The 18301-nt window shown below is 42.0% G+C and overlaps 1 protein-coding gene across 1 annotated transcript in view; it reads right to left on the bottom strand.

The window, feature by feature from the left end:
• Nucleotides 1–18301, bottom strand: part of UNC80 (unc-80 homolog, NALCN channel complex subunit) — a 199091-nt gene that overhangs the window by 100325 nt on the left and 80465 nt on the right. The window contains exons 23-25 of the mRNA XM_070737780.1: nucleotides 17042–17254; nucleotides 10430–10565; nucleotides 2827–2960 (exon numbers count right to left, since the gene is read on the bottom strand). Of these exons, the coding sequence (XP_070593881.1) occupies nucleotides 2827–2960; nucleotides 10430–10565; nucleotides 17042–17254 (483 nt within the window). The remainder of the gene's footprint in view (nucleotides 1–2826; nucleotides 2961–10429; nucleotides 10566–17041; nucleotides 17255–18301) is intronic.

Raw genomic sequence — 18301 nt, 5'->3', positions numbered from 1 at the left:
ACTTGGGGAGAACCTTCCGCTTATCCTTATCTTCGATAAGGACCTTATCTAGAACTTCCCCAAAGAGGTCGGCACCGCGGAAAGGAGAGGAGGCCAAACGCCACTTTGATTTGGTGTCGGCTTGCCAACTTCTTAGCCACAACAAATGCCTTGATGAGAGGGTGGTGGACATCCCCCTTGCTGAGAACTTGGCAGCGTGGAGGGTGGCATCCGCCGAGAACTCCGCTGCGGCTAATAGTTTACTTAAGTCCTGCCACAGTCTACCATCCTCTGGCCCTAGGCAAGACATCATCTCCTCGATCCATACTACAGAGGCCCTATTGAAGAAGGAAGCAGCGGCCGCTGCCGGAAACCCCCAACCGGACATTGAATGTGACTTACGTAGAAGGATCTCCGCCTTCCTGTACTCTGGCTTTAAATTGTCCCCTGATTCGGCGGGGACCATGGCATTCGACACCAGGGTTACCACCGGTTGATCAATTGGGGGGAATTGAAGAAGACTCTCGACCTCCTCGTCGAAGGTATACAGTTTGCGCTCCAGCATTGATGGGCCTTGTGCCGCCGCTGGGTGCTGCCATGGCCTCTTAACATTCTGCACAAAAATATCCGATGCCGGAATATGGTCTGTTTCAGGCTGAGGTTCTTTTAGCAATGTAGTTGACCTGGGTGTCTCTGCAGGCTTTGTGAGACCCGGCAGGTCCACCGCTTGTTTGGCCTTGTGTAACAGTGTCCTAAACAAGGCAGGTTTAAATAGTCCCGGAACAGATGGCTGCTCTGGTAAAGTCTCGTCATCTGACAAGTCGTAGTCCTTCTCACTACCCTCCTGCCAAGATGGTTCGTCCGAGAACCCCATACCTGAAAGGGGCGGTGCAGACCAGAGATTCCGGCTTTGTGGTTGATGTGACTGTTGGTTGCATTGTTGCACCCCCGTTGCTATGCCTTGAGAGTAGACATTGGTGATCATATCTTGTACAGCTGGGGAAAGACCTTGCCAGGTATTAGGCTGAGCCCTGAGTCCAGCAGCAGTAGGGGTGAATGTAGCAGATGGGCCTACATTGGGTTGGGGAGAAAAAACCCACAAAGGCCTTGCATTGCTTGCAGAACTTGGCCTGCTCAGGCAAGGCTGAGCCTGTGCACCAGTCTGTCGCTCTGGGGACCAGTCCCTTTCTGATAATAAACCCCCGGGGCCCATTGAACGAGGGGTAATTGATCCCGGTAGTGGTGGGAGGCTTGGAGGGGGTCCCGAAGCCAATGAAGGAACATGGAGAGCTGTCTCCAGTCTCTGCTCCAGGGCCTGTATCCGTCTTTCCGCCTCTCTAAAAGCTGAGGAGGATGGGCCCTGAGAGGACTTGGGTTTGGACTTTCCCTTGTCCTTGGGTTTGGGAGCTGGTCCTGAAGGGGCAGTTTGCTCCGCACTAACATTCAACTGATCCATGTTACTCACGAAGTGAATGAACTCTCAAAACTGTATCTCTGACAGAGAGTTAGCACCGTGACACCCAAGTCGTTGCTGTAATAAGCCCAAAATGGCTCCCAGTCCACGTCTTGAGACGTCAACAACGGCACCCCGCCCCCTCAGGCGATATGACGTGTGCCAAGGCGAGGGGGGGTGTTTTCCCGCCAACTGAAACTGTCTCCATTCCCAAAAATGGCAGGCGGCAACGGCCTCAAAATAGCGGCCGCAAGATGACAGGGGCGGTAATAAGCATCGCCCCTTTAATACATAACTGGCTGTCAGGAAGTTTGAAACCCCTGAGCCTGATGCCGGCGGCAGTAATCGTGGCGGTTCTTCTCCCTTGTCACTGGGGGGGGGGGGTGCCGATCATATGGCTAGCCAGATGCGCGCCAGATGCCGATGGCTCTGATAGCGGCAGCCACAGCGGTTTCTTCTCCCCTGCCAGGGACCGCCGAACATATGAGAGACGCTCTCTCTCTCAATGCAAATGCCTCCGCGGCTTTCCTTGGCGGCGGCTTTCTTCCAGCCGCCAAACATATTTTCCTTTGTTGTTGCTGCGGCAGCAGGAGGCTAATTAGCCTTTCTTGAACAGCGCCTGGATCGCGCTCTGTTGGAGGCTGTCCTCTCGCCTCTCCAGCCTCCCAGTGGTGGGGGCGGACCCCCCCACCTTCGGCTGCAGCCTGGTGTGGCCGCTGAGGCCAGTGACCTGAGGCTGACTCCCCTTCATGAAACGGTACCCTCTGAGGGAAGAGGTTCCCCGGGGAGAAGCGATGGGGGTGGTGCCCACGGAGGGCAGAGACCCCTTCCAGGTGTTCAGCATCTGAAAGACAAGAAAAAACAACAGAAAAAAACATGTTAGTACAAATATTATTTCATTTATTTTCTTAAACTAAACTCGTGAGTCTCTCTTCTAGGACTGAGTTTTAAAAACTGAGCCCATGGGGGCAGGCAAGGGGCGGTGCCTAATTAACATGTTAATTTTTAACTCAGTCTCTACCAATAGGATTGGGATTAACCCATACTGGACTCTCCTTCCAGAAGCAGTGGAGAAAGGCAGAGTTTTCAGAGCAACAGTAAGAAACTGCTTTTATATTTTGCTGATCACCATTTGCTGCCCCTAAAGAGACCTCTGTGTATCTAAACTAAAGAATGTCAAGAATGGTTGGATTAAATTGCCATCCAGCCATCTTGAGAAATGGGACAAGCAGCATGACCAAATCATGGCTATTTTGGATAGCATATTTTTAATGTTTAATCAATACATTCTTTAGCTACACAATTGGTTTTTAGTTTCCTGTTCTTTCCAGACCTTTCCCACTTCTGTAACTTTATTCTTTTATATCCCAAATCCATCCCTTCTTCTCACTTACCACAAGAGGTTCAGTACGTGGCCTGGGCATATAGGGAAAGGTTTCTCGAAGAAAAGTGGTGATCTCTAGAAGAAGCTGACATGCTGCCATCTTCAAAGCAAAAGGACAAGAACATTTGGTAGGATTTACTGTACCTAAAACAGAAAATATACATATGTTCTGTTGCAAAAAAAGAGCAGCAAAGAAAAAAGACCATTAAAAAAAACAGACACCACCAGACATAGTACATAATGTATGGAACAATATGTTGTATGATTATTCTATTTTTTGGGTGGGGGAGGGAAATGTGACAGTCACATTTAGCTACAGCATTATTTTATATTCACTGTGATTTATGATACCTCTACAACAGCACCACTGCAATGATCTCAAAGACATGATTCTTGTAAATGAAATCTCCCTAAAAATTATTCACCTCATAATTCAGATCTGTTTCAAAAATGACACACTCTTATACTATTTTTCCATTATTTCCCTCTTTAACTAATGCACACTTTAAAGATTCAGTTTGAGAGGGATAATAGTGTGCTTTATTTGGTGGCAGATTAATCCTAACTTTCCCCTACAGCTCTCTATATTGTTAATTCTTCTACATGAAAGAAAAACAGCAACTGTTGTTTGTTTGAAAAAATATAGGGAGAAAAGCAGGGGTAGGTTCTAAACTTTTTTACTACCTCTCTGTGGGTGTGGCTTAATTTTGTGGGTGTGGCTTGATGGTCATATGATTGGGTGGGAGTGGCTTGTCAGTCATGTGACTGGGTGGGTGTGGCTAGGTGAACATGTGCTGGCTGAGCATGGCCAATTTAGCAGTCCATTTTACCAATTTAGCAGTCCATTAAACAATACACACAAATTAAACTTAAATTTGTTTTGCTCCTGGAAGTGTTTTATGTGCTTGCTCTTTTGATTGACTTTTCTTTTTACTAGATCATTTAAAAGTTGTTTAGGAGTTTAGTGGTCCACTTCAAGAAACTCAGTTTTGGAGCAATTTTTCTCAGTCCTACATAACTAACAATCAACAAATTGAACAAATCAGGGAAGGCACTGCCTCTCCTTATTTTGGGTGAGTGGGAGGTAAGGGACTCAGCCCTTAGAGAGGCAAAGGAGCAGGTTTATGTCTACTCCAGAACCTGGAAAAAGGCACTCCTCAGCAGCAATCCCCTGCATAATTGGGACTGTTCCCCGGCTATGTTCTCCAACCAGCATTGCTTTTGCTCTCCCTCCAGTGATACTCAGTGCCAGAGTAGACAAGAAGGAAAAGGGGTGCTTCTCTTCTGGGTTTGGTTCCCGTGCCCTCTCCCAAATAACCCCCTTGCCAGGATTATGGCTGAAGCAGCAGCTATGAGACCCAAGCAAGCCCCTTCTGTCAAAATGGCCTCCTCTCTCTGCCTGAACTGAGCTAGACTATCAAGTATAGTAGCTTGCCTGCCCCTTTAATTGATGGGAGAAGGGAAAATGAGGAATTACTAGACTGGCCTGCCCTCCCAGAAAGCGCTGCCTCTCTCTCCCCCTCCCCATCCCAGCCCTCAATTTGGCTATTGAAATTAAGGCTGGCTTCCCCTCAGCCCCGCTTTTGATTGGGGAGCCAATAGCCTCAATCTGAAACCTAGGAAGAGGGATAGGGGGAGCACGGGGAATGTGCTCGCATTTTCCAATTAAGAAAACTTCAAATTTACAATGCTGCTTTATTCAGAATGCTGCGGCAAAACCTTTTTCATGAGCAGGGAGAAGGAAAACCACCTTTAATGCATGGTTCCTGCCCTTACTATCACAGTGCAAGTCCATCCACAGCAGAGGGAAGGCCCAGGGAAGCTTCTGATATTGCCGTCCTCAGCGCGTTCTCCTCAATCCCCATGATTGTCAATCTGCCTGCCACCCACCACCAGAGAGATCAGGTGGTGTTCTGGGAAACCTCACTACTTTCCCACCACCACCATTGCTGTCCTGTCCAAAGCAAGATGGAGAGCAATGACATTCAGGCCAGGGGATTAGGCTGTTGCAAGGCACATCAGGGAAGAGCCGGGGAGGGTTCTGATGCCACTGTCTCCAGTGCACTGTCTTCCTTCTCTAGCCGCCGAAAAGAGAAAGAGAAAAGGCAGCAGAGTGGAGATAGAAGAGCAAAACAAGCAAGTGAACCTTCGGCCTGGCCTCTTTATTCCCCCTCACTCTCAAGGAAAGCCCTCTGGAACAGCAGCAATGGCACATGTGGCTGCAAAATAGAGGCTGGTTGAAACCCAGACCCTTTCTGGATCCCCTCCTCACAGAAGCATCAACCTTGCACTCTCTTGTCTCTGCTACCAGCTTCTCCCTCCTCCCTCCTGGATGATACTGTGTGAAAAACAGGGCAGCTGGTAGCAAAGAGGGGTTGATGCTCACAGAGGGCAAGGTTAACAAACTCCTAGCTCTGCCCTGTAGTGCTCAGGAGATGCTTCAGGAAGTGCTGGCCAGCAGGGACTGGCCACTGCCACTACTACGGGCAATGCACTCATGGAGGAGACACATGCACAAAAGGAAGCCGAGTGGCTCCAGAGGGTGATAGCAAGCGGGATCCCCCAGCAGATCCTGCCAGGGAGGCAGCCGCAGCTTCTTCTCTCATACGAGAAGGATGAAACTCTCGGTCAGCTCGGCAACTTCTCAGGACCCAAGCGGGCCAGTCTGGCAGTGACGTTGTACAAGTCCAATGCTTCGGCTATGCTTCGGCCACTGCAGTGCTCTGTGTGCTGCAGCTTGGTTTGCCCATGTTCGCGGCTTCCAACTTTTTTCCCAGCTTCTACGTTTTTTCCTGGCACCAGCGAGTAAAATCTGCCGGGGGAAAACTTGGAAGCTGCGAAAAAGGAAGCTCAGCTTCTGCATTGCCCAAAATCCACTGATGTGGTGGCTTCTTGCAAAAAATTGGTATTTTTAAAAAATGCCGCGAGATGTGGGGCAAATTGCTAAAAAGCAGAACTGTCCTGCCAAAAGCGGGATGTCTGGTCTTCTTGCAGCAAACAGCACAGAGCCTGATTAGCACAAGCGATTATCAGCCTTCTGACCCTCAGCTGATTCAGTGCTAAAACTGAAAGTGAAACTAGCTGCAAGGAGACAAATTGCTGGAGGTACAGATAGAGGCAGAGGCAGAATTTTATTTTCTTGTGCTAATCAGACTGCTAAATCTGGATGCAAAGAGGTAAGTCAATAACTATAGAATGTCTATACAATATTCAAATTATTGGACATTTTAAAAAGACTGCTTTATTATTGTTCTAGACAACTTAACAAAATGAAGAAGATTTTAAAATAAATATTTGATCTGAAGAGGCCCAGTGCTATTGCACCTTCTTTTAAATAACAGAGAATAATGTATACTTCCAGAAAATCACCTTAGTTTTAAAGAACTGTAAAAGTATAATCTGAAATGTAACAGTGTCCTGTTTTAGTACTAAGATAAGGCCGCTGGGTTAAACCCTGACTACTCATATTTGGAGTAGATCTATTTAAATAATTGAGAAGAGTTAGTGTGACTACAATTAAGAAAATTTTCTGGCATTAATATACTGCCATAATGTACATTTCTCCAATTCTTGGCTATTTCTATGGGTCAGACACACATGAACAGAAGTACACAGCAAACAGTGTATATAATATGTACTGTTCATTGTTTACTGGGAGGCAAATCTATTTATTTATTTATTTATTCATTCATTCATTCATTTATTTCAAGTTCATATTGGTTGCATACATAGATATAACAATGTTTATATACATGATACTAGTGTGAGAGAGAGACATTAGGACAGGGGACAAATGGTGCACTTATACACACCTGTTATTGACCTCTTAGTAATTGGGTGAGGTCAATAGTGGATAGTCGAAGGGTAAAGTTTTCAGGAGATAGAGGCAGAATTTCCCCCCTTGTTTTTCTCTCCCAAAACTAAGGTGCGTCTTATACTCCAGTGCATCTTATACTCCCAAAAATACGGTATTTTCTACTTAGAGAAATACGAAATGGAAAAAACCATGGTAGGTTTCACCAAATTTGCTACTTTCAAGTTTGAAGCCATGAATTGAGAGGGAGCGAATTGCAAATTCTTCATAGATTCTAGATCAGTGATGGCGAACTATGGCACGGGTGCCAAAGGTGGCACGCAAAGCCATATCTGCTGGCATGCGAGCTGTTGCCCTAGCTCAGCTCCAACGTGCATGTATGTGTTGGCTAGCTGATTTTTGGCTTACACAGAGGCTCCGGGAAGGCGTTTTTGGCTTCCTGGGAGTCTCCAGAAGAATGTGGGGGAGGAGCGTTTTTACCCTTCCCTGGCTCCAGAGAAATCTTTGGAGCCTGGGGAGGGTGAAACACGAGCCTAGTGGGCCCATCAGAAGTTGGAAAACAGGCCATTTCCAGCCTCCAGAGGGCCTCTGGGGTAGGGGGAAAGCTGTTTTCAACCTCTCCAGGCATTGAATTATGAGTGTGGGAACTTGTGCATGCCCGATAGCATGCATGCACACTCTTTCGGCACCCAAGGAAAAAAAGGTTTGCCATCACTGTTCTACATAATACAGAGTTAAATTTCTTCAACATTCTCTCAGAGTCATCCTAGAATTGCAAACTAGGACAAGCTAAAATTCATTCTAGATAAAATATTTACTAAAAACTGTTAATAAGTATAATTGATTAGTCTAATGGTGTGTGCCACATTGCTTTATAAGAAGTGCAACATGACATGATGAGGCTATAGCAAGTAAATTCTCTATACCCTTTAACTATCAAAATAAAATTATGAAATGTTACAAAATTTCTGAATGACAGAATCAAAACACAGTCATAGATGCATTATTTGCTTGCTTGCTTGCTTGTTTGTTTAGCCACACAACCAGCAGAATAATTCTAAACAGAGTAAATCCAACAAAATTACATGAAACGCTAACGGATAGCATGCTTAGATAAAAACATTACAAATACGCACACATATAAATTAATGTGTTACAGTAGACAAACATGTAGAATAGATGATATTTTGAAACATTTCTGTTCTGTTAGACTGACATACAGTTTGTTGACACAATTGTAGTGACATGTTCTACTTGTCTGTGCTGATTTATTAAAGCGTTAACGTACAGTCCTCTTGCCATTTTAAATAATTGTGTGATACTAATTGCTATATTGCATAATATTAAATCATAGAGTTCCTTAACCACATGACCTGCAGATGTGTTTGTCTACAACTAGCATGGTTACCAATCAAGATAGCCAATTAATTCCTTAATAAGGATTGTGGTGGCTCACGAGGTGGGTAAACACATACTCATACTCCAACTAGATAATTAGGTATCACTTTAGTGGCAACTTCATGGGATGCAAAAGAAGTCCCTACTGGGTGTGGCCCGGTAATGGGGATGTCACCAGGAAATCCTTTCATCACAAAGACACTTTTGGTACTTCTGAGATGGAAGTACAGTATTAGTAACTTCTTATTGGGAGTTCTGAATGTGGTAGTCTCCCATTTTGAAGTGTAGATGCCTGGGGAAGTTTTTTCTAGAATCTGTTTACCATAAAAAAAAAACAACCCTTCCACAGATGAATATCTGACTTCTAATTTAAATCTTTTAATTTAGCCTGCTTTATAATTTTCCTTTTAATAGGTAGATACCATTAAAAGACACCCCCCACTTTTTTTTAATACGTTCTGGTGGATTTAGAGGGCAAAAGGGTGGTTAACAGAAGCATAAGTCAGGCATAGCATTTTTTAAAAACCTTGAAATCCTCACAAACATGGGGCATATTTTCTCATGATGGGCAAACATTTAAGGAAGAAAATGGGTAGTTTAAGGCTTTGTAAAATCTTATCTCTACACAATTTGGATTAATGCAGTATAATTGAACCCGTTTAGTTCTACACTGAGCTGCCTTTAAGGATCATTCAGAAATTTAAACTGGTTTAGTATGCTATGGCTTATGGAGTAATGGGCACTTTAAGATCTGCACATCACACTTCTATTCCAAAAATTGCTCTGGGAGCCAATCACCTTTAAAAATTTCACTCAAGATCTGGTTATTTCTAAGACCATGTACACAGAAGTAAATCTGTTAGCTTTATAAGAGTGGCCCTAATGTAAGTCTACACCCCCCAGGGAAACCCATAGCAGTGCCTTCTTCATAGTGGCGCTTCTCTTCTGGAATGTGTTGCTCTCAAATATACAAAATACCTCTTCCCTAATTAGTTTTTGTAAAGAAGTAAAAATTTGGTACCAGGAGAAACCAATTGGAAGATGTTAGAATTTAGTATATATCCATATTGATCAATGCTATTTTAATTTATATTTTATTACTATTGTTATACATCTTTAGGTTTTACTGTGTATACTGCTCTGAGCACAGAATTTTTAAAAATAAATTTAAAAAACAAAAATGGATCATATTGGAAATTGAAATTTCAGGTCTGCATTCACAGTCCTCAGTAAACAATCAGTGCAGATTTATGTAGATGTTTACTCTATCTGAGTTCTGCTGAGTTCTACTGAGCTACTGGAAATAATTATTGCATGGAGATATGAAGATGCACCCAATTAGGTCCACTAGATTCTGCAGGTGGCTACATTTTTATTTATGACCTAAAAATGGATGGAAATGTTTGTGCATCTTATACAGTGAATGATGCCAAAGTTCCACCCACCTGCCAGCCATTTTGGCCTCCGAGTGTCACATTTTCAGCCTCCACGTGCTCCATTTTAGACCTGTTCCAGGCTGCGGAGATCGCCATAGCACATTGCTGCCAATTGCAGCCTGTATATGCTGTGAGCCGCCCTGAGTCCTCAGAGAGTGGCGGAATACAAATCCAATTAAACTTAAACCTAAAACTTAACTCTGTGCATCATGTTTTTGGCCACTGCATGTTGCATTTTTGGTCTCCACATGCCCCATTTTTTAACCTCTGTGCATTGCATTTTCAGCCAAAAATGTGACACATGGAGGCCAAAAATGGGGCATGTGGAGGTCTTAAACACGATATGCAGAGCCAAAACTGCAATATGTGGAGGAAGCAATTGGCAGCAATGTGTTGTGGTGATCCCTGCAACCTGAAACAGGTCTAAAATGGGGCTTGCAGAGGCCAAAAATGTAATGTGTGGAGGCCAAAAAAGCAACACGTGGAGCAGCAATGGGCTGTGGTGATCCCTATAGTGTGGAACAGCTGATTGGCAGTATTCTGGGAGGTTAATCCAACTGTCAATCAGCTGTTCATGGTGAATCAGGCTGCAATAATAGGCTGTTTAATGTTTACTGCAAGGATGCCAGCCAGGTGAATACTGATGGATGCTGGTAGGCGGAGGCAGAATTTGTTTTTTCTTGTTTTTCTTGCTGAAAACTAATGTGCATCTTATACAATATGGTATATAAAAGGCAACATATTTGATTATTTTCCCCCCTCTCATTTTTTTAATGCACCAAACTACTATATCATGTATTAGATTCAGAGAGTCGAAGAAGAAGAAAAGAGGAAATGTGGTGAAACACTGTAGGTGGAAAGGGAACAAAAAAAAAGATTTTTTTGAAAGAAAAAAAAAGAATAAGTGTTCCTAAAGGAGAGGTTCTTACAAGTGGGGGTTCTTGTAGTAAAGGGAGTCTCCTTACTGTCATCTAAAAAGTCTTCTTCCTCATCCTCCTTCCTCATCCTCCTCTTGGTCTCCTCATCATAAATGAGGCCCAGCAGATTGGCTGGACTCTCACTTTCAGAATGGCACAGTTCATTGAGACGGACTCCAATTGCCTGTTAAAGTACAGAATTAAGAAAGGGTCATAAAGGTTTCTTAAAGGAGAAAATCTCATGTTGAAGTTTGCAAATAAAGATCTCTTTTGTTGGAGGTCTTGTTGATTATATCATGTTGATTATAATGTCATCTGGGAAAAATACCATATAATATACCATATAATGCTTTACAATATTCAAAGCACTTCAACATCTAGCATCCTGCTGTAATTCTTCTTTTTGTATAGACTGGGTATAATAACTTTTTATTAAAATTTACAGATCCAAAGATAAAAAACTAATACAAACTAACAAGAATATAAAAAGTAAAAAGTGCAAGTGGGGAAAAAAGGGAAAAAAAGAAATATAGTTGTACCTCCACTTAAGAACGTAATTCGTTCCATGACCAAGTTCTTAAGTAGAAATGTTCTTAAGTAGAAACAATTTTTCCCATAGGAATCAATGTAAAAGCAAATAATGCATGCAAACCCATTAGGAAAGAAATAAAAGCTCGGAATTTGGGTGGGAGGAGGAGGAGGAAGAAGAGGAGGAGGAGAGTCGCTGCTGAAGGAAGAAGGTGAGGTGAAGGGAATTTTTAAAAATCCAAAACTTTAAGGCTTAAAAAAAAAAAGAGGGACTCTGAGGCGGCGAGGGGAACACACGTCTTCAATACACCCGACGTGAGAGAAAGGGAAATTCTTCGTTCGCCCTGGACTGCCAAAGCCTCCTTAAGTGCCACTGAAAGGATCCTCTGGTAGCCCAGAAAAGCCTGAGACGGCCGGGAGTAAAGGATGCCGGGATTAAAAAGGGGAACTGGCCAGGCCTTTGTGCCACTCTCAAATTTCCTGGGAAATTTTTCCAGGCTTGGGTTCTTAAGTAGAAAATGGTTCTTAAGAAGAGTCAAAAAAATCTTGAACACCCAGTTCTTATCTAGAAAAGTTCTTAAGTAGAGGTACCACTGTATATGAAGAAATGGCTTCCTGCTTCAATCAAGACAAATTTAAACAATTTCAGAAACTTATCAAATCTGATACAGCAATATGAAACCGCTTCCCATATCTCATCTCTTACTTATAAACATTTTTAAAGCTTTGTTATTCAGTTGTAAGCAAAAGTCCATTGAGATAAACCAACTTTATATTCCTTTATTTTTAACATAGTAACTTTTCACTTTTTCTGAAAATACCACAGTAAGTTCTCTTTTTTCCATATCTTAACTATAAACAAATGTTTAAAGCCCCCTCATTAAAGAAAAATCCATTAAAACTACCAGAAACAATATATACATTTTCCCCTGATCAAATAATCAAACTTTGTATTCCTTTCCTTTTAAGAATCTTGATGTTTTATTTCTTTAAATAGTGTCCCCAAAGTTTCTTTCTTTTCATTGTTTTGGTCTCTTTTCAGGAACTTCTGTGTAAGTGTAACACATCTTTTTTGTAAATCTACAATAAGAATCCAAGTCTGGTCTTTCTTTGTACGTTCCTTTTAATTATTAAGACATAAGCTGTTTCATTTATAAATCCAGTGCAACATCTCCCTCCAGGTTTTGTACCTGCCATTTTAAAATCCAAATTAGAGTTAGGCTCACTGTTTTATCCGATGAAAGTTGTTCCTCTTCTATATAATCTTTTAAATCCATGTTTAGAATAGAAGATAATCTTAAGAATAATTTCTAAATACATTGTTCCCCAATATCCTTAAATTCTTCCAATGTTAAAATATCTTGCTCCATTCTTTATTGTTGGATTTCTTCTCTTTTAATTATAATAATTAGTTCTTTTTTAGTTTCCCCTAGTGTCCAATATTCAAAGTCATGATGTTCTTTTCTAGTCAGCAGCATTTTCCAATAGGAAGGTTTCTTGTATTTAATGTCCAAATCTTACTTCAAATTGACCTGGCCCCTTAGTCCATTTATAAAATTAAGTACGTATGTGCAGTTTGAAGACAGTTATCAAGAACTGTCATGATTCAATTTGTAAGAAAATCTACTTAAGAACAAGTGATGCAGAAACATTACCAATAGAGATTCTAGGGAAACAGGTGCAAATACTTAGAGAAATTCCAACTACAATATTAAGGAAATATAAGGAATACTCCTTCCTGACAGATCTTCTAAAGCAGAATAACATTCAGTTTAGTTGAGATAACTTGGAAGGAGTCATCTTTACCTTTAAAATTCAATGCTTTCTATTAAACTCAGTATCTAAAGCACAAGATTATCAGGAAAGGTAACATTCAGAATGCGGCCGCAAGAGCTATTGTGGGCTTACCTAGGTTTGCCCACGTTTCTCCAACACTCCGTGGCCTGCACTGGCTGCCGATTAGTTTCTAGTCACAATTCAAAGTGTTGGTAATGACCTATAAAGCCCTTCATGGCATCAGACCAGAATACCTCCGAGACCGTCTTCTGCTGCACGAATCCCAGCGGCCGATAAGGTCCTAAAGAGTTGGCCTGCTCCGGGTCCCGTCAACTAAACAATGTCATCTGGTGGGCCCCAGGGCAGCCCCGGCCCTCTGGAATCAAATCCCCCCCAGAGATCAGAACTGCCCCCATTCTCCTTGTCTTTTGTAAATTGCTTAAGACCCACCTATACCGCCAGGCATGGGGGAACTGAGACATTTCCCCCCAGGCTTATATAGTTTATGTATGGTATGCTTGTGTTGTATGGTTTTATATAACGGGTTTTTAGATATTTTTCTTCTTTTAAATATTAGATTTGTCTATTGTATGCTGTTATTATTGTTGTGAGCCGCCCTGAGTCTGAGTAGAGGGGCAGCATACAAATCTAATAAATTATTATTATTATTATTAATTATTATGTAAATTCATGATGACACGCATATCTGAACTGGTGTCTCAAAAACAACAGCAGAAGTCACACTGATTTGCAGGTATGTAATTTGTTGTGAGTTCATGCACTGTGCTGATTTTGTTCTTTGATCAAGGTGATGTTCATGCATGGTTCATTTTGTGTACCAGTAAAAAAACATATACCTATGTCTTGAATTTGGAAAAAAATCATATTTGATTTATCACTAAAGAAGGGTTTGGTGAATGTGCATATGAAACTGGTGGGTTCAGTACCTCAAACAAGGTTAAGAACCACTGATCTAGAGGAAGTTGTTGAAGCATGGAACTCATTACTAGACTCCGTGGTGTCAACCCCCAACTCTCAACATTTTTCCCTTAGACTTTCCACAGTTGACTTCTCCAGATTCCTTAGAGGTCAGTAAGGGGCGAGCATAAGTGCACTAGTGTGCCTTCCGTCCCCTGTCCAATTGTCTCTCCTATATTTTATAAATCTTTTCTCCCATCCATATATCCTTCCTCTACTCTTCATTGATGCATTCTCATATCTCTTCTTCTATCCCTTCCCTGATATTTACTACTACACGTTTTTATTCTCTTTAACTTTCAATTTGTATTGGACGAAATAAATAAATAAATAAATAAAAATAATAAAGTTTCTGAAGAGCTGATCCATTTGCTGGCTTCTTGTTCCACCTCAGTCATTTGCTTCTACTCAACAAAACTATTTTAAGGCTGCCATTAATTCCCTGAAAGTACGCATTTTTCTGTAACCCTTTCCACAGTCCTGTATATTGGATAAATGTTATTTTCCTCAATGAAAAATGGCTTGCCTAAGGCAAAAGCAATGACCAAACTTTTGTATTGCATTTTTAATTAACTCTGATCGGTGGGTTTTTTTGGACAGTACAGTAATTTGTAATTCTATGAATAACTTTCTAAATAAAACAGAAAATTGAGTTTGTTTCATTGCTATGGAGAGGGCATAAAAACAAAACATTTAGAACGACAAAGCCTGCTGTGGACAAATATTGTTTCTTTCTGATAGTAGAAAAACCTGAGCCACTGATTTTAGCTGATCACTTTTCATGCAGAAAAGTGGAATCATTTAAGTAACCTTGTTAGGCTACCTAAAATGTGTATCTAACAAAACTGTAAGAAGATAGATTAGTATAAATCAGAAAGCCCATGGAAAACTAACTCAGCACCAAGCGAAAAGTCTGCCAAATTTCTTTCCAGTCTAGCTGACAACTTTCTAACCCAAAAAGTTGAAACAGGAACCAGAGGGAATGCTATATTAGACCTAATACTAACAAACAGGGAAGAAACAATAGAGGGAACAGAAGAAGAAGGGAAACTGGGAAAGAGCGACCATGTCATCCTCAAATTCAACATAGTGCAATCACTAGCTACTATACCCAACACCACTACAGTCCCAGACTTCAGAAAAGCGGACTTTAACAAGCTCAGAGCGAACCTTGAACAATGCCCCTGGAACGAACTCTTAGAAGGAAAAACCACTCAGGAAGCCTGGGCGATCCTAAAAAACAGCATCATAGACGCCCAAAACAACGCAATCCCCATGAAAAGGAAAAACAGGAAAACCAAAACTAAACCTGCATGGCTAAACAAAGCCCTCGCAGATGACATAAAAGGAAAAAAAACAATGGAAAGAAGGACTCATAACCAAAGCGGAATATCAGCAAACAGCCAGTTCCTGCAAACAAAAAATAAAAACAGCAAAGGCACAATATGAACAACACTTTGCAGCGGAAGTCAAAGACAACAAAAAAAGATTCTTCCAACACATCAACAATAAGAAGAAAATCAAAGAAACAATCGTCACACTAAAAAACGAAGAGGGTAGAGAAATCACAGACAGCAATGACCAAGCACAGCTACTCAACGCCTACTTTGCATCAGTCTTCACAAAAAAGGGAACCTCCCTCCAACCAATCTGCAATTTAACTGCAACAAACTGCCCCAGAACCGAACTCAACATAGACAAAAGCACAGTGAGGGACTACCTGAGGGAACTCAACGAATACAAATCACCAGGGCCAGACGGACTTCACCCCAAAGTCCTAAAAGAATTGGCAGACACCATAGCGGAACCACTCCTCCTCATCTACCAAATATCCTGGATCACTGGAGACCTACCGGAAGACTGGAAGCGAGCTGACGTAGTCCCCATCCACAAAAAAGGCAAAAAGACCGACCCAGGTAACTACAGACCAATCAGTCTGACCTCTATACCTGGAAAAATACTGGAGAAAATAATCAAAAAACAACTTACCCACTTCCTAGAAACAAACAAGATCATATCCAATAGCCAGCACGGATTCATCAGAAACAAATCATGCCAAACCAATCTCATATCATTTTTCAACACCATAACCAAGTCAGTTGACCAACGCAACTCAGTGGACCTCATATACTTGGACTTCAGTAAGGCTTTCGATAAAGTCGACCACAATCTCCTAATCCACAAACTAGAAAAAAATGGAGTAGATTACTACACATGTAGATGGATAAACAGTTGGCTGACCAACTGCACCCAACGAGTTGTCCTCAATGGCACCAAATCCACATGGAAAAAAGTAGACAGTGGAGTACCACAGGGCTCTGTCCTGGGTCCTGTACTCTTTAACATCTTCATCAAAGACCTGGACGAGGGAATAAAAGGGGAACTAATAAAATTTGCAGATGACACCAAGCTGGCAGGGGTAGCCAACACCCTTGAGGACAGGCTCAGAGTACAAGAAGACCTAGACAGACTATCACAGTGGGCCCATACCAACAAAATGAGGTTCAACACCGACAAATGCAGAGTCCTCCACCTCGGCAAAAAGAACCCTAGACATACATACAGCCTGGGAGATACCCCACTCAGCAGTAGTGACTGCGAAAGAGATCTTGGAGTCTTGGTGGACAATCAACTAAACATGAGTCAGCAATGTGCAGCAGCAGCCAAAAAAGCCAACTCAATCCTAAGCTGCATCAACAGAGGAATACGCTCCAAGACCAGGGAAGTACTAATACCACTCTACTATGCCCTGGTCAGACCCCACCTGGAGTACTGCATCCAATTTTGGTCACCTCACTACAAAAAAGACATCGAAACTCTGGAGAAGGTGCAAAAAAGAGCAACCAAAATGATTAGGGGACTCGAAACCAAGACTTACGAAGAGAGATTGAGAGAACTGGGCATGGACAGCCTAGAAAAAAGAAGGTCTAGAGGGGACATGATAGCAGTTTACAGATACTTGAGGGGTTGCCACGGTGAGGAGGGGGTCTCTTTATTCCCCAGGGCACCAGAGGGCCGGACGAGGAACAATGGTTGGAAGCTGACCAAGGAGAGATTCAACCTGGAAATAAGGAAGAACTTCCTGACGGTCAGAGCGATCAACCAATGGAACTGCCTGCCAGGGGAGGTGGTGAACTCCCCAACTCTGGACACCTTCAAGAGGAGATTGGACTTCCATTTGGCTCGGGTGCTGTAGGGTTTCCTGCTCAGGCAGGGGGTTGGACTCGATGACCTAACGGTCCCTTTCAACTCTATTAATAAATGAATGAATAAATAAATAAATAAATAAATAAATAAATAAATAAATTTAGAACAAAATTTTGATATTGCTGACTGGCAAGAAAAGGAGGGAAGATAACAGAAAGAACTTAAACTTACTTCCCCCCACTGGTAGAAGAGCTTGGCTGCATTCCACTGTAACTTCTGGTTTCGTTTGTTCCCCACGATTGGAGAGCGCCCACGAGAAAGGCCTTTCTTAGTAATATTCACATGATGCCCCTTCATCCATTCTGGCCAGTTGCCCCTGTTGCAGCGATGCACAAAGCGAGCACATTCCAAGAATAGGGCTGCCCTCGCCACCACTGGTGCCTCCTAAAATGCATTACCAGAATATTCTTAAGATGAAAGCTAGCAGGTTGGGAAAAAAAACAATGTAAAATCTCAAAGGGTTACGTTTTATTTTTATTTTAATAAAAAATGTATAATGCTGTTTCAAGCAAATGTAAATGAAGCAAATATCATAGATGACTTGGACCTATCAGGCATTTTATCAGTTAATAAGGGCAGGCTGTTTTGGCACTTGAGGAATGCTTCACAATTTATTGAGATGAGGTACACAATAATGGCTTAATCTAAACCGTAAAAGACAATGTGTTATTGTCTTTTACAGTCCCTCCCTCATTCCGTTCCGGACCGCGACGTCTTACCTGTGCAGAAGTGGGCAAGGAGGAGGGAGGATCTTGCTTGGCAGAGGGGCACTCTGTCTGCTCCCCTCATCCTCTGAGCAGCAGCTGATTCGTCCTGCGCATGCGCAAGAAGGTTAAGGGGGTGCGTGTGCGCTCCCCCGCCACCGAAGCGTTCCAGTAGGGGCATGAATGGCTGCCCTTTACTCTCTCTCTCTCTGTGTGTGTGTGTGTATATATATATATATTACATACACACACATATTTGTACTAACTTTCCAAACCATATTTATTTTCAAATAATACTTCAGTTATAATCTGTTTCAGAACAACATACGCCGCTATATACATTTTGTTCCTTTTCATAAGGCAAAAACAAAAAAAGAACAACCTGGAAAAAATGTTGTTATTAAAATATTACATATTCTATTTTGTTTATAGTTCTGGGAAATACAAATTAGGTAACTTCAGATTTTTATTTATTTATTAATTGAGTTGAAAGGGACCGTTAGGTCATCGAGTTCAACCCCCTGCCTGAGCATTGTAAACTGTAAATTGTAAATTGTAAACTGAAAGATTTTTCTCCAATTTGTATGATCCATAGAGATTATTTATTTCAAAATTTACACAAATTGAATTTGCAAGTAAATCTATATTGGCAAATGAGTGGAGCTCAATGCAAACTATGACACAGACAAGGCAATCCATAATTACACAGCACACATGGCAAGAAAAG

Source organism: Erythrolamprus reginae, chromosome 1, assembly GCF_031021105.1.
Source record: "Erythrolamprus reginae isolate rEryReg1 chromosome 1, rEryReg1.hap1, whole genome shotgun sequence".
Taxonomy (NCBI): domain Eukaryota; kingdom Metazoa; phylum Chordata; class Lepidosauria; order Squamata; family Dipsadidae; genus Erythrolamprus; species Erythrolamprus reginae.
This window is presented reverse-complemented; position numbering and strand designations above follow the sequence as displayed.